This window comes from Arvicanthis niloticus, chromosome 9 (genome assembly GCF_011762505.2).
Source record: "Arvicanthis niloticus isolate mArvNil1 chromosome 9, mArvNil1.pat.X, whole genome shotgun sequence".
Taxonomy (NCBI): domain Eukaryota; kingdom Metazoa; phylum Chordata; class Mammalia; order Rodentia; family Muridae; genus Arvicanthis; species Arvicanthis niloticus.
This window is the reverse complement of record NC_047666.1, coordinates 53,994,757-54,013,499: the sequence shown is the minus strand read 5'-3', so window position 1 is coordinate 54,013,499 and position 18,743 is coordinate 53,994,757. Positions and strand designations below refer to the sequence as shown.

General features: G+C 55.6%; 1 protein-coding gene across 1 annotated transcript in view; it reads left to right on the top strand.

The window, feature by feature from the left end:
- Positions 1–18,743, top strand: part of Plxnd1 (plexin D1) — a 40,613-nt gene that overhangs the window by 19,017 nt on the left and 2,853 nt on the right. The window contains exons 7-32 of the mRNA XM_034511995.2: positions 38–146; positions 496–598; positions 3,708–3,812; positions 6,004–6,093; positions 6,250–6,343; positions 6,783–6,937; positions 7,459–7,610; positions 8,189–8,288; positions 8,371–8,510; positions 8,723–8,890; positions 8,972–9,062; positions 9,239–9,496; positions 9,590–9,739; positions 10,276–10,390; positions 12,140–12,247; positions 12,333–12,445; positions 13,178–13,282; positions 13,654–13,784; positions 14,010–14,208; positions 15,669–15,815; positions 15,945–16,101; positions 16,497–16,600; positions 16,679–16,742; positions 17,185–17,219; positions 17,415–17,519; positions 17,803–17,966. Of these exons, the coding sequence (XP_034367886.2) occupies positions 38–146; positions 496–598; positions 3,708–3,812; positions 6,004–6,093; positions 6,250–6,343; positions 6,783–6,937; positions 7,459–7,610; positions 8,189–8,288; positions 8,371–8,510; positions 8,723–8,890; positions 8,972–9,062; positions 9,239–9,496; positions 9,590–9,739; positions 10,276–10,390; positions 12,140–12,247; positions 12,333–12,445; positions 13,178–13,282; positions 13,654–13,784; positions 14,010–14,208; positions 15,669–15,815; positions 15,945–16,101; positions 16,497–16,600; positions 16,679–16,742; positions 17,185–17,219; positions 17,415–17,519; positions 17,803–17,966 (3,262 nt within the window). The remainder of the gene's footprint in view (positions 1–37; positions 147–495; positions 599–3,707; positions 3,813–6,003; positions 6,094–6,249; positions 6,344–6,782; positions 6,938–7,458; positions 7,611–8,188; positions 8,289–8,370; positions 8,511–8,722; positions 8,891–8,971; positions 9,063–9,238; positions 9,497–9,589; positions 9,740–10,275; positions 10,391–12,139; positions 12,248–12,332; positions 12,446–13,177; positions 13,283–13,653; positions 13,785–14,009; positions 14,209–15,668; positions 15,816–15,944; positions 16,102–16,496; positions 16,601–16,678; positions 16,743–17,184; positions 17,220–17,414; positions 17,520–17,802; positions 17,967–18,743) is intronic.

Below are 18,743 nucleotides of genomic sequence, written 5' to 3'. Positions count from 1 at the left end.
GCAGATGCAGACTTTTATATCTCTGATCACTTTCCAGACCATGTGACCGTTGAGATGTCTGTAAGGGTCAAAGGACACAACATTGTCTCAGCCAATTTCACCATCTACGACTGCAGCCGAATTGGACAAGTCTACCCCCATACAGCGTGAGTGGACCATGGGACGGGGAACAGGCCTCAGCTTGGAGAGCAGCTTCAGACCCTGGAACACACAACAGATAGGACCCAGTGCACACAGCAGACAGGATCACACATCCTTCCCTTGCCAGGAGCAAGCTTTGACTAGCCAGGCTCTACAGACTGACACCACACTGGCAGAGGCAGAGGGAACTAAAGAGTCTACCTGTTTCTCCCTTGCATACCTCTCATTAGTGGGAAGCTCACTACCTTACAAGATGGCCCATCTGCCCCCTTTCTCCAAGGCACTAGGATCATCCTTCTGGGGCCCAGCTAAGGGTGGGCAAGCAGGGATCTGAGGGGCTCCCTTGTCTTCCAGCTGTACCAGCTGCCTGTCAACACAGTGGCCTTGCTCCTGGTGCATCCAGCTGCATTCATGCGTCTCCAACCAGTCTCAGTGCCAGGACTCACCAAACCCCACGGTAAGCCTTGTCTCGGGCATACCCCCTCCCACGGCTTTAGTACCCACTTCTGTATTTAAGTTACCGTTGTCCTGGCGTTGCACTAACAGCCAGGGGTGGGGTGGGGCAGGGGACTCATCACTGCATGTTCAGTCAATCCCCTGTGACTGGACGAGCTGGTTGCGTTTTTTCCCTCCCCTGCCTTTGAATCTCTCTGGGTTATTACTCCAGGAAGGCCGGTTCTTAGAGGCGACACTTCGGGGCTACAGTGTGACCTTCTGGAAAGCCTGAGCCAGGCTGACACTGTGCCCTATGTGCCAGCTGCCTCCACCCTCCGCAGATGCTAAGGGTGGAACATTGTCATCCTGTGTTTTCAGTTTCTCAGACACTTCAGGCATTTGTCCCTGTGGCTTTGAGAGGAGGTGGCTTCTTGAAGGCTACCTACCTGGGGAGCAATGGGCTTGGGCCTTGAACCCAGCTCCCCCTTGCCTTTCTTCAAAATTCAGAGTTGGGTACTAAAGACCCAACTAAGACCAGGATACCCCCAACCCCAGAGCCACAGGGGTGATGGGCCTAGACTAACTGTATCCCAACACCCAGCTCTGGGGTTGGGGGCATCCTGGTTACGGCACGTCCTTACCTACACCCCTAAGCTGCATACACAGCAGGGACTTGGTGACTGCTAAAGACTAGACATGTCCATTGCATCTGGCTGCTACATGCCCACCCTGAAGGGCCAGGTCTCCTTACAGTCTAACACTCACTGAGTGCTTGTTGTATACTTGAGTCTGTGCTAAGCACTGAGGAAAAGCCAATTAGATATAGTTCTGTCGTTTCTACCACAGGCTCAAAGCCTTAGCTCTGACCTGGGGCTGTGTGATCCCAGGCAAGCTACTGACCCTTTTTGTGTCTTTCTCCCTCTGTAAAGTGAGGCCCAGAGCAAGGGCTAGAGCAGAGATCTGGAATTACTCCAGGAGGCACCAACCCTGTGCTCGGCACATAGATGATTTTATAAACTGTGGCTACCGCGCATGGGTGACCAAGAGAGACATCTCTTAAAAGGATTTTGTGTGGGGTCTTGACACCTGCATAGGAGCTCAACAGCTGGGGGGCAGGATGTCTGATGCTGGCAGTCAGCCTGTTCTCCCCAGGTCTGTAGCTCTCCCTCAGGGCAGGAGTGGGCCGGCCCCAGAGGGGCTGTCTTAGAGCATTACTGTAATCTGGCAGGAGAAGAGGCAGCTTCACCAAGGCCTGTGCAAGGTTCTGAACCAGTGCTCGACCTGGCATTTAATTAAGTGCCAGTTAGCTGTGGAGGCGCCAGGCCTCCCGGGCAGACGGCTGGCAAGAGGGTCTGCATGTCCTCCAGGACCTCTGGCTCCTGGAAAGGAGGCCCTGAAGGTTGTGCTTGCAGCCACGTGTGCATGGTCCCCATGGTTCCCACGGGGAGGCTGCTAGGGCTGGCTCCGGGGTTGGGATGAGGAGAGGCAGCAAGGTGCCAGGTGTTCTGGGGCCAGTGCTGCCTCTCAGAGCATAATGCTCCCAGGGCAGCGTGATGTCAAGCTTTGGAAGCAGGATGGGAAGCGGTAGCTGGATCAGAGCCTGGCGTGTTCCAAACCACAGGGCGGCACAGTGCCGGAGCCAGTGGCTGAGTGGCTTGATGGGTATTGACGGCCATCATGGACTGTGGGCTGGACCACAGCAAGTGGCAGCAGGCCAGGGGGCTCCGGTCACAAAGTCTATTGATGCTTGTTGGCTTGGGATGCCAGCACTTGCCCCCTTGAGCTTGGAGACACTGTAGGAGTTCTGGGCACTCGCACGGCTCCATTTTTCCAGGAGCACGTTTGGGATCCTAGCCACCTAGCTTTGTTCCCTGGCAGTTCCAGCACGGTGAGGAGAGGTCCGTGCCAACCTGTGTGAGCTAGAGCAGGCTCTGCGCACAGCTGCATGATGGTAGCTGCTGACCTCTCCCCCTTTCCTGTGCTCTCATCCCTGTCCTATGTGTAACCATACACAGCCTGCAGGTCAGGTCAGCAAATGGGAAAAGCCATCTGAGGCCTAGAAGCCATCTGATGGCCTGGAAAGGGAAGCCCAGAAGGGAAGAGCCCAGGCTGGCTCTGGTCATTGGAGTTAATCAGCTACTGCTACTGACCAGTCATCTTCAGGCACCACTGGACCCAGGAGTTCAACGGTGGTATAAGGGGCTTCTCAACAGGCTCTTCACTGGGGCTCGCTTGGTCGGGGTCTCCCTTAAGGGGAATGTCCCCTGTGTGATTAAGAACTAATAGTAATATGAAATGTCCCATGGCTACCTACCTGTGATCTCAGCATCAGGGAGGCTGAAGCAGGAAAAGGCAAATCTGAGGTCAGCTTGGGCCATGTGCCAAGCACTTAGCAGGTGGAAGCTAGAGAGGCTGATGGGAGTTGTAGTCCACATGTGTGACCCCAGTACCTGAGGCCAGCCTGCCCAAACAGCATACTACCTCCAAAGAGAGAGGGCAAGGGGGGAGAACAGAGGAAAACCAGTACCCCAGGAGAAGGTGTCCTTGTCCCAGAGGGTGATCTCATGTACACACAGGTGTCCTAACTCTAATGCTTTCCCTGATAGATGTAACCAGGAGACCCCCTGGCTAAAGTGACCTTAGGGTGCATGGCTGCCCCTGGTCCCTATGACCTCTTGCTCTCATAGGTCAGATATCAAGGCGCCAATAGGCAGGACTTGAAAGTTCCAGCAGATATGGTTCCCAGTGTTCTGCTGAGGAATGTGGAGAAAGCGTAGCCATGACCCTCACTGTCTCTGCTCCTTCCTGTGCAGTTTCTTTTGTACAGTGTGGTACGGTCTCTGAGAGCCCAGGTCTGGCCTAGTGTTATGTGTTCTGGAAGGTTGAGTCCTAAAGACCCCAGCCACCAAGGGCTCCCCACCACACAATACCCAGGCACTCTGGGTCTAAGGAGCACATTCAGGAGGAAGACTCCGCCTAGATGGAACATTTTACCTCGCTTTCCTCATTTAGAAAGTGGGGCTGAAGGCATTGCTATGGAGACTGTTGGCACCCTGGGGAGGCACAGCTGTCTGTGGGGATGGGGGCTCTGAAATATCCTATTTGAGCCCCCTCCTGTGTTTGGTCTGCAGAGTCCTCAGGACTGTCCCCAGATCCTGCCCTCGCCCCTGGCACCTGTGCCCACAGGTGGCTCTCAAGACATCCTGGTGCCTCTGACTAAGGCCGCCTTCTTCCATGTAAGTAGAGGCTGAGCAGGGTCTTTGTGGGTTTCAGACTATCCCAGCGCCCATAATGGTGGCCCAGCTTTTCTCTCTGAGCCCCATTCCAGCTGTGTAAGACTTGGAGCAGGGAAGCAAGGCTGATGGGGGACAGCAGGCAGCCAACAGCTGCCAAGGGAACGCTGGCCCAGGCCCCAGTACTCCTGCCCTGGAGGCTCCCTGACATAGTGGCCCAGCCCCCTGCCTAGCACCCCAGTCCATGGGTATGAGGTCCATGTGGGCCCTGCCTGCCCTGCCTAGGCTGAGCAAGACCCTATGAGTCCAAGCTCTGTGAAACATACTGGCCCAGTTCAAGGCTCCCATGTCTTTCCCAGGGATGGCCAGAAGAGGCCATGCCCCTAATTCCCATGGTCTAGAGAGGACACTGAGGGAGAAAGTGTTCTGGGGGAGGGGATGTGGCCATCTCTGCCACCCCCCCCCCCACCGGAGGAGTGTGACAGAGGGGGGTTGATGAGTTTTGGAAGGATGCCAGCTTTCCTAATTCCTGGGACATGCCATCTGTCACTGCCACGCAGGAGTTGAGGCCTGTGACGGTTGTCACACGTGGGGGCCACGTGCCAGGCATCTGGGATGTGTCAGGGAGCCTCTGTGGGGTAGGGGCTCTTGAGAGCCAGGGTAGAGCTGCCTTCCACCAAAAAGCCTACCCTGCCAAGGCCTGGTGGGTCACAGGAGCAGAGTGGGAAGGCTTTTGCCCCAGTTTGGCCCTGGCTGATTCTCTCCAGCTGTGTGGCACTCTTGGCACAGTCTCTGCTTTTACCAGACACAGGAATCCCCACCCTCCGTGCTACCCCACCCCTAGTGCTGTCCGCCTGCTCTCCTCAACCTGGTCCATGCTTCTGAATCACTGGTGGTCAGGACTAGGGCCCGGCCACTGAGCAGCCCTGCTGCCAACTGCTCTGCCATGTGCTTGGGGAGGGGACCCACCTCCAGCTCTGCACACTGGGAACAGAACCAGCATTTGGCCCTGTCAGCAGCCTCTTTCCTGTGTTAGCTTCCGGCTAGGACCCCAGGAAGAAGAGGTTGACCTGCTTTCTTCTCAGGGTGTCACATCTGCCAACGGCAGGGACATAAACAGGAAACATGAAACCCAAGTTTATCACTCAGTAAATATTTATTGATATGACTCTTGAGGGAGCAAGATGAGACTGAGGAATTAGACCTAACTTAATGTGTTAACATTTATTGAGTACTTCCTGCAAGCACACATGCGGCACCTGTGTATGCAAGCCTCTGAAACACAGGGCGCTTACTTTGCCCAGCAGACCTATTCACATACCTGCATGAGGCCACGCAATGAACACGTAAAGGTGGGATTTATGTGAGGTTGAACCCAAGCTTCCCACCAACGTCTGCTGGTCTTAAGGGTATATAAGGGGCCTGCAGTCAGCTAGGACCTTCACCTAGGTGCCAAGAGATAGGTGCAAGCAGACTAAGCCAGTGAACAGGACATTTGACCAGCAGGGCAGGGCAGGCTTTGGGAGTAAAATAGGTCCCTCAGCTCAGCCCCCTACTGCTGGGGACTGGATCAAGTGTGAGGTGTCCTGATCCAAGGGGGCCTTGGGGATCCAGGGGCTCTGCAGCTGGCATTTGGACACTGTGGTGATTTTCACTGGTGGCAAAAGGTGACCAGCCCAGGCAGAGGCCTGGCACATGCCACATGGAGGTTGATGGGGTGCCTAGGGTTTACCTCTGCAGGGCAGAGACCAGCGAGTCAATCCAAGGGCCTGGCAAAGTCTCCTAGATCTGGGGCATCAGGAACTGGTTTAGGCCACTGGTGGGTGGTGGGGAGCCTGTCAGAGGCCTCTTAAATGACAGCCATCATTTCAAACACAGAGGTAACCCAGGACCTCATAGCCCAGGCACTGGGAACAGTCAGGACTTCCCATAGCACAACTGTGGACACAGGACAGCACAGTGAGCCTGTAGCAAGGCATCTCCGGGGTCAGCATCCATAAGGTTCTTGGCCAGCTCCTACCTATGCTGCCAGGGTTCCCAGTATCTGTGCAGTCCCTGACATGATGGCCAGGAAGGAGATTCTGGCAGCAAAAGCCTGGTGGAGTCCCTAGCCCACTTGTCAGCATAGAGGTTGCCATGTTTTGATGGAGGTATAGGGACGGGTGTGAGTGAGTCTACTCCGCTGTGTCTGCAGGGCACCCCCCTCGAGTGCAGCTTTGGCCTGGAGGAGGGCTTTGAGGCCGTGTGGGCGAATGAGTCACTGGTCCGCTGCAACCAAGTGGTGGTAAGTGGTATGGCCCAGCAGGGCAGGAGAAACCCACTTTCTCCTCACCTCGCCTGCTTCTGCCTCTTGGTCCCCTCCCCCTGCTCTCATCCATCTTGGTGACACCCTTGCCCCCTCGAAAGGCAGACCCCACCTTTGCCCTTCCTCGTTTTGCAGCTGCACACAACTCAGAAGAGTCAGGTGTTTCCACTGAGCCTGAAGCTGAAGGGGCCACCAGACCGATTCCTAGACAGCCCTAACCCCATGACAGGTGAGTGTCCCATCTATCCCACATGGCCAGTGGGAGGGGCCCAGCCTTTGGGGGCTCATTGGTAGCCACAAACACCATACCCCATAGGTGGCCAGCACTCACTGAGATACCTGAGCCAGCCCCTCTGCTGTGGCCAGCCTCACACCAATGACCTCCAGGACCTTTCCTCTCTGAACCCTGTTGTCCCTAAGTCAAGTGAGGCCTTAGGCCTTTACCACAAGACTGACCAGGACTCAGTGAGCCAATCCCTATAAATCTTGTCTATAAAATGGGGGAAGTCAGTAATTCCTCTGCACGGGGTCCTCATGAGGAGAACGAGTGTTGATGAAGCTGGGAGCTGGACACAGGGTAGCATAGGTAGGAGCTGACCAAGAACCTTAAGGATGCTGACCCCAGAGTTGCCTTGCCTCGGGCTCACCGTGCTGTCCTGTGTCCACAGTTGTGGTCTACAATTGTGCTATGGGTAGCCCTGACTGTTCCCAGTGCCTGGGCCGTGAGGACCTGGGTCACCTCTGTGTTTGGAATGATGGCTGTCGTCTGAGAGGGCCCCTGCAGCCACTCCCTGGCACCTGCCCAGCCCCTGAAATCCGAGCGGTAAGCACACGACACACCAGGCACACACAGCATTCTTGGCTCATGGGTTACCTCCCAGGGCTAATGTCTTAATGGGGCACAGACTCTGGGAGGTGGAGGTGGAGGACGCCGGGCTTTGATCCGTTGAGATTTCACAGTCACCCAGGAAACCTCTGACCTGGTGACCGTTGAGGATTTCAGCAGTTCAGCAGCCTGATTAGTTAGGGAGAGAAAAAAAAAAAATCACAGGGAAGGATTTTGATTGGCTTAGCATGGGCCAAATGCCCATCTTTAGCCCAATCAGCTTCTGGCTTAGATGTTGAATTCTATGGTCAGGCATGGCCACCAGGAGCCACATGGCATCAGCCTTGGGACCCATGCAGGCCAGCCACCAGTTACCCCAGGCCTCAGGACACTCTGAGCCAACATGTCCTCTGCTAAGCAGAGGGTCTGTGTCCCTACCTCCTGTGGGCACATGTGACAGTGAGAAAGACACCCAGGCCTCAGACCCTCACTTGTTTTGGTTCCCCCTCCCCCGGCAGATTGAGCCTCTGAGTGGCCCCTTGGACGGTGGGACTTTGCTGACCATCCGTGGCAGGAACCTGGGCCGTCGGCTCAGTGATGTGGCACGTGGTGTGTGGATTGGCAATGTGGCCTGTGAACCCCTGGCTGACAGATACACAGTTTCAGAGGAGTAAGTGTCAGGCATTGCCAACCTAATCCTCTTCCCCCCCTCCCCCAGCCCTGTCTCCTACCCACCAAAGCACATTGCTGTGACTGGGCTTCCCCACAGTCTCTGCCTGAGTCACTCCTTTATCCTGCCAGCTCTCAGCTGCCTCCTCTGGGAAGCCCTCGGGGCTCTGCCTCCTGCCACATAAGCCTAGCTTTGATGAGAACCATTTGCTACTAGTAAAGTTTGGGGGGCCCTGATGGGGAATAAAGGTCAGGTGCAACAGCTGCCCTGACAGGGGATGTCTGCAAGAAGGTAATTAGCTGGGCTTCCTGTTGGAAGACTCTGGGCCAGGCTTGCAGATAAGGGCATCAGGTGGCCAGCCAGGCTAGCTGGGCAAACTGCCTGGTGATCAGAGACCATCTGAGCCAGTGATCTGGAGGGACAGCAGAGTGGCGTGCCTCTCTTGGCCAAACCTACAGTGACCATCTTTGGAGAACATTGTTGGTTCAGCATTCTGGCCCCAGTGGGAATGGGAGGCAGAGGCCCTGGCGGATACAGGCACTGGCTCACCTTCTGCCCGTATGCCTGCCCGCCCTCAGGATCGTGTGTGCCACAGGGCCCGCCCCAGGGGCCTTCTCAGACATAGTAACCGTGAATGTCTCCAAGGAAGGCAGGTCTCGGGAACAGTTCTCCTATGTGGTAAGTAGGCCAACCCTCCTCACCGTCCAGCTCACTCCCTACAAGCCTGCAGCCAGAGCCTAATCCCTTTCCTTCTCTCTAGCTGCCCATGGTCCACTCGCTGGAGCCTTCCATGGGCCCAAAGGCAGGGGGTACAAGGATCACTATTCACGGCAGTGACCTCAATGTGGGCTCCATGCTCCAGGTCCTGGTGAATGACACGGACCTCTGCACTGACCTTACGTAAGCCATACCCATAGCCTGGCAGCTGAGCATGCTCTGTCCCGCCTTGGCTTGGGGTGGATCTGGGAAGAAGCTGGGCATAACCCAAGCCAGCACGTGGCAGAGGGAAGGAGAAATCGTACAGAATCTGAGAACACAAGGCTGAGGCACCTGCAGTGGGTGAACAATGGGGAAGGACCACACTCATGTCACCTGTTTGTCACCCCCCACAGGCGCACGGCCACCAGCATCACCTGCACTGTGCCAGGGGGCACCCTGCCCTCCCCAGTGCCTGTGTGTGTGCGCTTCGAGAGCAGGGGCTGCGTGCGTGGAAACCTCACCTTCTGGTACATGCGGAACCCAGTCATCACGGCCATCAGCCCAGGCCGCAGCCCCGTCAGGTGAGATCCAGAGCCACCCCTGCCCACTCTGTCTCACTGCCCGGGCTGCAGGGAGCCTGACAGGTCCTGCTGTTCCCTCAGTGGCGGCAGAACCATCACTGTGGCTGGCGAACGTTTCCACATGGTGCAGAACGTATCAATGGCTGTACACCACATTGGCCGGGAGCCCACGGTAAGGGGGCGGGGTAAGTGGGGGTGAGGAGGGGCTTTGGAGGTGAGATGGTCCTGTGCGGCCAGGGTCCTGAAGTTCCTGCCTGTCTGCTCCACTTGCCTTCTCCCTCTCTCTCTCCTTTACCCTTTCCCTTCACTTCTCCACTCCCATGATTTCATCGTGACCCGCCCTTGCAGTTCTGCAAGGTTCTCAACTCCACGCTCATCACCTGCCCGTCTCCTGGAGCCCTGAGAAATGCGTCGGCACCTGTAGACTTCTTCATCAATGGCCGGGCGTATGCAGACGAGGCGGCCGAGGAGCTGCTGGACCCTGCAGAGGCACAGCGGGGCAGCCGGTTCCGCCTAGACTACCTCCCCAACCCACAGTTCTCCACAGCCAAGAGGGAGAAGTGGATCAAACATCACCCAGGAGAGCCGCTCACCCTCGTCATCCACGTGAGCACCTGACTGGGAGGACGGGTAGTGGGAGGAGTGGGCAACTGACCTGGGAACCCCACCCCCATCCCAGCATCCCATGTACACCCACAGAAGGAGCAAGACAGCCTGGGGCTCGAGAGCCATGAGTACCACATCAAGATTGGCCAGGTGTCCTGCGACATCCAGATCATCTCAGACAGAGTCATCCACTGCTCAGTCAATGAGTCGCTGGGCACAGCTGAAGGACAGCTGCCCATCACAGTGAGTGGGTGGGGCTCTGGGGGTGGGCCCGGTTTCTGGGTACAGAAACCACCGAGCGTTTCATTATCCGATAACTCTGGCCAGCAAAGTAGAGCGTTATATCCTTGACAGATGGAGAAACTGAAGCCCAAACCATTGGTTAGTGCCAGAAGCTATTAAACAGTTGGCTTCCATGTGTTTTGGTGTCCCACCTGTAGAGTGGCCCACTAGTCATTGTGAAGAATCCTCGAGTAGAACAAGACAGCCCAGGGGGTGGGGTCGCTCTGTATGACCTCTGCTTTATACTTCCTGCTGAGTCACCCCTCACTGCTCCAGGACAGCATCTCTGAAACCCCTCCTAGGCTGTCATTACCACAGCCCTGTACTAAGTTGGCCTCTGCGCCAAACTCTGGATCACAGTCTGCCACTTCCTCTTTGACCGGGAGTCACTGTGGTCATCTGTGGTCTGTGAGGCTCAGAGTACACACCAGTGAGAAGAGCTGAGGCATATAGCTCCAGCAAAGCCTGATGGGCTGCCCCACCCCCACTGTGCACAGATCCAGGTGGGGAACTTCAACCAGACCATCGCCACTCTGCAGCTGGGAGGCAGCGAGACGGCCATTGTGGTGTCCATCGTCATTTGCAGTGTCCTGTTGCTGCTGTCTGTGGTTGGTAGGTAGCCTGTACTTAGGAGAGTTTGGAGACCATATCAGAATCCCTTTGTGAGTGGCAGTGGGTAAGGGGTGGGTAGTTAGGCACCCTGGGGTAGGACAGGTAGGAGGTGGCAAATATTGATAGGGTCCTCTGTGCTCAGGCCATTGGCTTTGGATGCAAGGCAGAGGAATTTGGGGCCTACTAAAGTTTGTCCAGGGAAAATGATCCTGTGTGTTTAATGTACTCAATGTGGCATAAAGAACAGAGCTCCCCTGTGGTGCTGGGGGGACAAAGGTACACTGGCCTCGGGAAATGGCCTGTCAGTTCCTAAAAGTCCTTAGGTTAGGTGTAGATGGCCTGGGTATCTACTCAAGAGAAAGAAAACATGTCCACATAAAGTCTCGCACACAGAGGTTTGTAGCAATATCACCTACCCTAACCAAGAGGTCACAACAGCCCAGTGGCCATCAAATGATAAGAGGGTAGTTAGGGTGTGGTATAGCCATACAATGCCGTTCTCAGCCGTAGAAAAGAATGAATTGCCAGAACAGCCCACAATCTAGATGGGCTTTGAAAACATGGAACATGAAAGAGATAGACACAAAAGGATGCCCTTTTATTTTGAAGGTTTTATTTGAAGTTTTCGGAATAGGCAAATCCATAGAGACAAATCGATTGATTAGCGGTTATCTGGGTGAGAGAGGTAGGGACCCACTACCTACCGGGTAAGGATTGCCCTTGGACAGTAAGAACATTCTAAAGTTCTGTGGTGCTGATGGTCACATGGTATGTGAGTGAACTCAGACACCTGGCCTGGAAATGGATGGATTCTACAGTATGTGCATTTGGAAGTCAGAGGTGTCGCACCTCAGTGTCTGTCATCTGTGTTTTGAGACAGGATCTAGCTGATTTTACCTAGGCTTGCTGGACAGCGAGCTCCAGGCGTCTACCTTTCCATCTTCCCATCACTCAGATTACAGGTTCATGCCACCATGCCCTGCTTCATATGAGTCCTGGGGATCCCCAGGTCCGCACAAGTGCTTTGCCAAGTGAGCCAGCTCCCCTGCTCCCACATCTTGTTTTAATTTAAATTACTATGTTCAATATAAAAAAGCTATGAGAGAACACAGGAGGAAGAGGAACACCCTGGGTATTTTGTTCCTAAAAATACTATTACACATATATATGATATTATACACACACACACACATACATATCAATGGATATACTACACCCCTCCCAAGAAAGGCAGGTTCTGTATACTGCTTTGAAAAAGTTTAACTCACAAGTACATCAGGGCAGAAGAAGCAAATTGCCCATAATTCTTCTACCCAGAGAAAGCCCCCAATGAGTGCCATTTGACACGTTTCTTTTTCTTTTTTCTTTTTGGTTTTTCGAGACAAGGTTTCTCTGTGTAGCCCTGGCTGTCCTGGAACTCACACTGTAGACCAGGCTGGCCTCGAACTCAGAAATCTGCCTGCCTCTGCCTCCCAGGTGCTGGGATTAAAGGCGTGCGCCACCACCGCCTGGCACATTTCTCTTTCTAAGAGACATCAAGAGTTGTCCTGCTGGCTGCTCCCCAAGCCCTGTTGTCAGGGAGGGACAGATAGCAGAAAGGCTAAGGACACCTGCTTGCCTCCTCCCCAGAGGCACTGAGGACAATGGGTAGAGCCTGTCCCTCCAGGCTCGTAAGCTGCATACAGCAGGTGCCCACTGATGCCTTCTCATGGGTCCTGGGGACCTGAGCCGCCCCTCTGCTGCCCACAGCTCTGTTCGTCTTCTGCACCAAGAGCCGCCGTGCCGAGCGCTACTGGCAGAAGACCCTGCTGCAGATGGAAGAGATGGAGTCTCAGATCCGAGAGGAGATCCGCAAAGGTAAATGTGTGTGTGGGGTGGGGGGTGAGGGGGGCACTGCGCATGGCTGGGCAGGATTGCTCACAGTCGCTGGTCTGTCCCACAGGCTTTGCGGAGCTGCAGACAGACATGACGGACCTCACCAAGGAGCTGAACCGCAGCCAGGGCATCCCCTTCTTAGAGTACAAGCACTTTGTGACTCGTACCTTCTTTCCCAAGGTACACACGCCCTCCCACAAGCCGGTCACCACCGTCACCACCGGGAGTTGGATCAAGGCACCTTTCGGGGGGCCTGTTCTCCCGGCCACACCAATCCTGGCTCCCTTTCTCCCCCACTTTCTTTCTCTGCTTATTTGATGCTCAGCTTTCTGTATAGAAAGCTGCTTTCCTGGCCTCCGTGTTGACCTGTCTCTCCCCTCACTGAGGGAGCTGAACAGTGAGGCAAGGACTCTCCCAGGCCCCTGCTAGACTTCTTGGTCTCCATGTTCCCTTTTCTTCTTGGTGGTCTAGGATCTGTGGGCTAACTGTGCCCTGTGCAATAGCCCAAGGAAACACGTGGCTTTACCTTTTTTTTTTTTTTTTTTGGTTTTTCGAGACAGGGTTTCTCTGTATAGCCCTGGCTGTCCTGGAACTCACTGTGTAGACCAGGCTGGCCTCAAACTCAGAAATCCACCTGCCTCTGCCTCCCAAGTGCTGGTATTAAAGGCGTGCGCCACCACCGGCTGTGCCTTTACCATTTTAAAAGCCACCCCCCAGCTTTTCCGAACTTCCGAACATAGCAGCTTGCCTGCCACATTTTCAGTGGCCCTTGTTCACCCCTGAGCCTCGAGTCCCTTGCTAGGCTACACACTGGATTCATGGCCACCGTGTGGCCCTGCTACACTTCTCCACGTGTGGCGACTCCAGCTGCCAGGCAATGTGCAGCGCTAAAGCAGTGGTTTCTCTCTGCAGTGCTCTTCCCTCTATGAGGAGCGATATGTGCTGCCCTCGAAGACCCTCAACTCCCAAGGCGGCTCCCCACCACAGGAAACCCACCCACTGCTGGGAGAGTGGAACGTGAGTATCCTGGCCCCAAGGGCTTCCACACACCCTGTGATCTGAATCATTAGAAGGTAGTTAGTTAGCCTTCCTTCCCTTCTAGGAGGCATTCACTCAGCGTTCAGGGTGCTGTCCTCCCACCCTCAGACCAGCTATTCGCCCGCTAGTCACAAATAGAAAGTGATACAGAGTGGATGTGGGGTTCCCTGCTGCTGTCCTTGTGGTCATTTGTCACCCTGCTGTTCCGCTGGCTCTCCAGCAGGAGAGGTTCAGGGGCACACATCGTGGCAGGTAGTGAATGCCGTATTCCAGGAGGCATCTACACAGCTGGCACGGGCACTGGGGCCTGCTGGACACAAACCATCGCGTGTTTCTTTCCACTTCCACAGATCCCTGAACACTGTCGGCCCAGCATGGAGGAGGGGATCAGCCTGTTCTCCTCGCTGCTCAACAACAAGCACTTCCTTATCGTCTTTGTTCATGCTCTGGAGCAGCAGAAGGACTTCGCTGTGCGTGACAGGTCAGGCTGAGAGAGAGAGAGACACACAGGGACACAGGGGTCCCCAGCTGTCACCCACTGAGAGTCAAACTGCAGGCTCTGGGACCCCCCCCCCAGGCATTCCTCATTGCCCCACATAGGCTCCCAATGTGGGCAGAGTCTTTTGGCCATCCGTAGGAGCCGCCATGGAAGGCCACTCCGGTCCAGCAGGGAGGCGGCTCAGCCTTACTGACCCTGTGCCTGCAGGTGCAGCCTGGCATCCCTGCTGACCATCGCCCTGCACGGCAAGCTGGAATACTACACGAGCATCATGAAAGAGCTGCTGGTGGATCTCATTGACGCCTCAGCGGCCAAGAATCCCAAGCTCATGCTGAGGCGCACGGAGTCTGTGGTGGAGAAGATGCTCACCAACTGGATGTCCATCTGCATGTATGGCTGCCTGAGGGTGAGGCCCCTCTCCGCCCAGAAGCCCCACCCCCTACCGGAAAACCTAATTTCATTAAGGCCTGCGTCTTAATGGGACCCTGAAGGGAAGGGTTGCGTCTTGCCAATGGGACCCTGAAGCATGAAAATCGGCTGGCTGGCTGCGGGGGCACACAGCATTCCCAGGGCAGACTGGAGGCTGCCTGGGTCTTGTCCTGTAGCCTTAGTCCTCAAGCCCTCTGGGGGGGAGGAGCAGGGTCTTAGGAGGAGCATCAGGTCCCTGAGCTTTCCTCTCCTAGCAAAACTGCAGTAGAACAGAGCTTGGTCCAGTTTGGCTGATGGCTCTGGTTGGGAAAAGCCAAGAGGTTTCCTGGAGCAGGTGACTCACCCTGAGCCCCAAGGGAGCAGTGGGAAGGAGACAAGGGTTCCGGGCCAACAGTGCAGTCCAGATGTAGGGTACATTGTGGGCAAAGATCAGGATGAGGAGACATCACAGAGTTTTCAGCAGCTGAGGCCTCTCTCTGGAGTAAGGCCTGTCAGGACATTAGCAAGCACAACTCAAGGGCCTGCGCCATAGTGACAGAGGGTCCAGTGGTTACCTGAGGATCCTCTAAGAAAGGCAAAAGCCTGGGATAGGACCCAGAACCAGAGCCCTAACTGTTCTGGGTTTGTGACTAGTCTTGGCTGCAACCTGGCTGTGAGGTTCTAGCAAGTTATTACCCTCCCTGGTCCTTAGTTTCATTTTGTCAAATGAGGGACAGAGAGTAGAAAAGAAATGGGGATCCTAGGAGAGAAGCCAATGTTCTGAGCTACCAGGGTTTCTCAGCCACTGTGGGTGACCTCAGCCTGGCCTTCCCCTGCCAGACAGTGGGGTACTGGTGACTCTAAGCCAGACCACTACAGCAGGAAGCAGGGCGGCAGCTGCCGTGGCACTGCTGCCAAAGCGTTATTACAAATTTAATTTTTCCTCCAAACCTATTCGCCATGGGTTGTTCTGTACCCCCATCCACAGAACAGCTGGGCTAGAGTGGTGGGGAGGGCTAGCCTGGGACTGCAGTGATGGTAGTGGCCATGGCAGGAGGTAGGACGTGAAGCCTGATTGGACTGACGATCCCTAAGAGGCATTCATCTTGGGTTTCCTGGAGGCTTCTTCCTGGTCCTGCTTCCACTCAGCTATATCTGGGCAGGCTCCAACTTTGTAGAAAGACTCCATCTCAGGCATAGGAGTCCATGGGTCAAGTCCCATGTTACTTGTTCCTTCTGTGCATTGCTGTGCAGGGTGCTTGCCCTCTCTGAGCTTCAGTGATAAGGGCCAGTCCCTGGGTGTGTGGCTGGGATGCGGCAGAGACACCCTGGAGTGGATGTGGGTGTCAGCATCTGTAGGAGGGAGCATGAGAGACGCCAGCAGGCCAGCACTTGGAGGCTGGAACACAGAGGGGAGAGTGGTGAGATGAGGTCCTGACCCCTGACCCCTGCTCACAGGAAACAGTAGGTGAGCCGTTCTTCCTGCTGCTGTGCGCCATCAAGCAGCAGATCAACAAAGGTTCCATCGACGCCATCACAGGCAAAGCCCGCTACACACTTAATGAGGAGTGGCTGCTGAGGGAGAACATTGAGGCCAAGCCCCGGGTGAGCCAGGGGCAGGGCACTGGTCCTGGGTGGGTGGGTGCTCTTAGCTGGGCCATCCTGAGCCTCCCCAGTAGATCACCAGGCCTCATGATGACAATGGCCCTCACTGACACCCCCTCTCTTGTGCAGAACCTGAACGTGTCCTTCCAGGGCTGTGGTATGGACTCCCTGAGTGTGCGGGCCATGGACACTGACACGCTGACGCAGGTGAAGGAGAAGATCCTGGAAGCCTTCTGCAAGAATGTACCCTACTCACAGTGGCCACGGGCGGAGGACGTGGACCTCGGTGGGCAAGGGCGGGCACCATGCCTGGCAGCTGGCTGCTGCAGCCTCTTTCCCTGTGTTAGTCAAGGCCCGGGGTTTCCCATGAGGAAGAAACCCTTGTTCTGCAGCTGTGGGCAACAGCAAAAAGAGATCAAGAAAAGCTTCTCAAAGAGGGTTTGGGGGTTGGGTTTTGAAGGATGTGTAGGAGTCATGGTCAGACCGTTTACCAGAAACTGTTCCTAAAGTTCACCCTGAACCAGGCCCTGCCCTGTACTCTGGACTCTGTTGGGGTGAAGAGCCGGGCTCCCAGAGGGCTGTGGCTTGCTTCTGATTCTAGGAGAATGGGAAGTTTCTTTTGCTAATGGCTGCCTCTGGGGCCACCTCTTCCGTAGTCCTGATGCCTCTTTTCTCCTCCAGAATGGTTTGCCTCAAGCACCGAGAGCTACACCCTCCGGGACCTGGATGACACGTCAGTGGTAGAGGACGGCCGTAAGAAACTGAACACGCTGGCCCACTATAAGGTGCCTAACCCGACCCAGCCGCCCTGCCACCTCTCCTCTAAGCTCAGACCTCTAACCTCATCCCCTTTCCTCTGTCAGATACCTGAGGGCGCCTCCCTAGCCATGAGCCTCACGGACAAGAAGGACAATACCCTGGGCCGAGGTATGGCTTGTAGCTAGGGAGGTGATCCAGGCGTGGCGTGAGAGCGCTCCCTTCTTGGGCCCTTTCTGAGCTATGCTGGGGGCAACTGAGGTTTGGAGAGGGGGTCCTCACCTCCATTCTGCTGGAGCAAAGATGCTTGCTTTCAGCAACTACAGCAAGGCCGCAGGAGGGCATATGCCCTTCCAAGAGGCCTGGGCCATGGTCAGGTCTGAGCTGGTTGCATGACCCTTGGGCTCCAGGCCACACCTCTGCCTCCAACTCTAGACCATATCCTCACAGGCCCTAGGCCCAGATCCATGGGGGTCCCAGGGTCCATCCTGAAGTAGAAAGCCAGATCTTGGCTCTCCCCCAAGTCTTCCCCCTTCAAATTCCCCCCACCATGTGTGCTTGGGTTACCTTCCCCACCCCCCTCATTTGTTTATCCTGTGTTTCCCTTTTGCAGTGAAAGACTTGGACACAGAAAAGTATTTCCATTTGGTGAGTGCCCAGCCTCGGGGCTCTGGGGAGCAGGCTTTGCTGGGCGGGGCTTTGGCTTTCTGCCTCCCCGAGCCTCCAGGAAAGTGCTCCTAGGCCCTGGGAAAAGCCAGGGTGGGTGAGGGAACAGGGGTGGGCCTGATGCCGAGTAGTACAGGGCAGACTTCCGTGGAAGAACTAACCCTGCCCACCTTGCAGGTGCTGCCCACGGATGAGCTGGTAGAACCTAAGAAATCTCACCGACAGAGCCATCGCAAGAAAGTGTTGCCAGAGATCTACCTGACCCGTCTGCTGTCCACCAAGGTGGGCCCATCCTCCATGTCCACCCAGTAGGGGCTCAAAGGGAGCCTCGTGCTCCAAGAAGAAGTCTGTGTATTCTTCCCGCCATCCAGTAGGCAGCAGAGGACCCAGGGGGTACTTTCACGGCCTCAGGTCACAAGACTCAGACCTACACCCAGAGGCCACATCCCTGCTACCCAAGTCCCACCCACTCCTCCAAGAAAGCATCACTGACACAACTCAGTCAAGAATCTTGAGGCTCAAAAATGTCCTGAAGCTGGGCTAATGTCTCACATCTTCCCTGCAGGGCACGCTGCAGAAGTTCCTGGATGACCTGTTTAAGGCTATCCTGAGCATCCGAGAGGACAAGCCCCCGCTGGCTGTCAAGTATTTCTTTGACTTCCTAGAGGAACAGGCAGAGAAGAGAGGCATCTCTGACCCTGACACCCTGCACATCTGGAAGACCAATAGGTGGTGTCTGGGTCAGGGAGGCACCAGGGGGTTAGGGTACCAATGGTATGATGGCATCACTTAGCCAAGTCAGGGCCTGGCCTGGATGCTTCCTGTCAGCTCCTACTTGACCATTTCCCCACTGTGTGGTCCCGGTGAGAGACTTAGCTCTCCGTGCTGCAGTGTCTCCTCTGTGAAACCAGGAAACATCATATAGGCTTGCCTTTGCTCTCCCTCACGCCCCATCATACAGAGCGAAATGAAGGCCCATAGTGCAGCAGTCATCCAGGCCCAAGGGCACACACTGGGAAGTGGCAGTGCACATTGTTGGTGACTCCCATGCTTAATTTGTAGCTTCCCTTGAGGCCCATCTTAGTTTTCTGGGGTCACATACTACCCCACCAAGAAGGTCCCAGAACTCAGCCTGGCCCTCAGAGAAACAAACGCCCGTGCAAATTCAGTTGCAGAGTCTCTCTGCTCAGGGTGAGGGTGGGGGTGGGGGAGCAGGCACCCCAGGCTCTGCAGGGCTGAGCAGGTTGTCCCTAACCCTCTCTGGCCTCCTGAGGACAGCCTTCTTCGTGCAAGGCTGAATGGGGGAGGAGCGTGGATGCAGGCAGCAGGGTGGGGGCTTCTAATGAGAACCAGGAGTCTGCGTGCGAAGGGGAGGAAGGCACGCTGGAGTGAGGGTTGGCCCCTAGCTAGCAGGGGAAGGACTACATACCCAGAGGCTGCAGGGGCTGTGAGGTTCAGCATTGTCTACTTCTCCAGCCCTCCACTGAGCTCTGAACCCCACTGTCC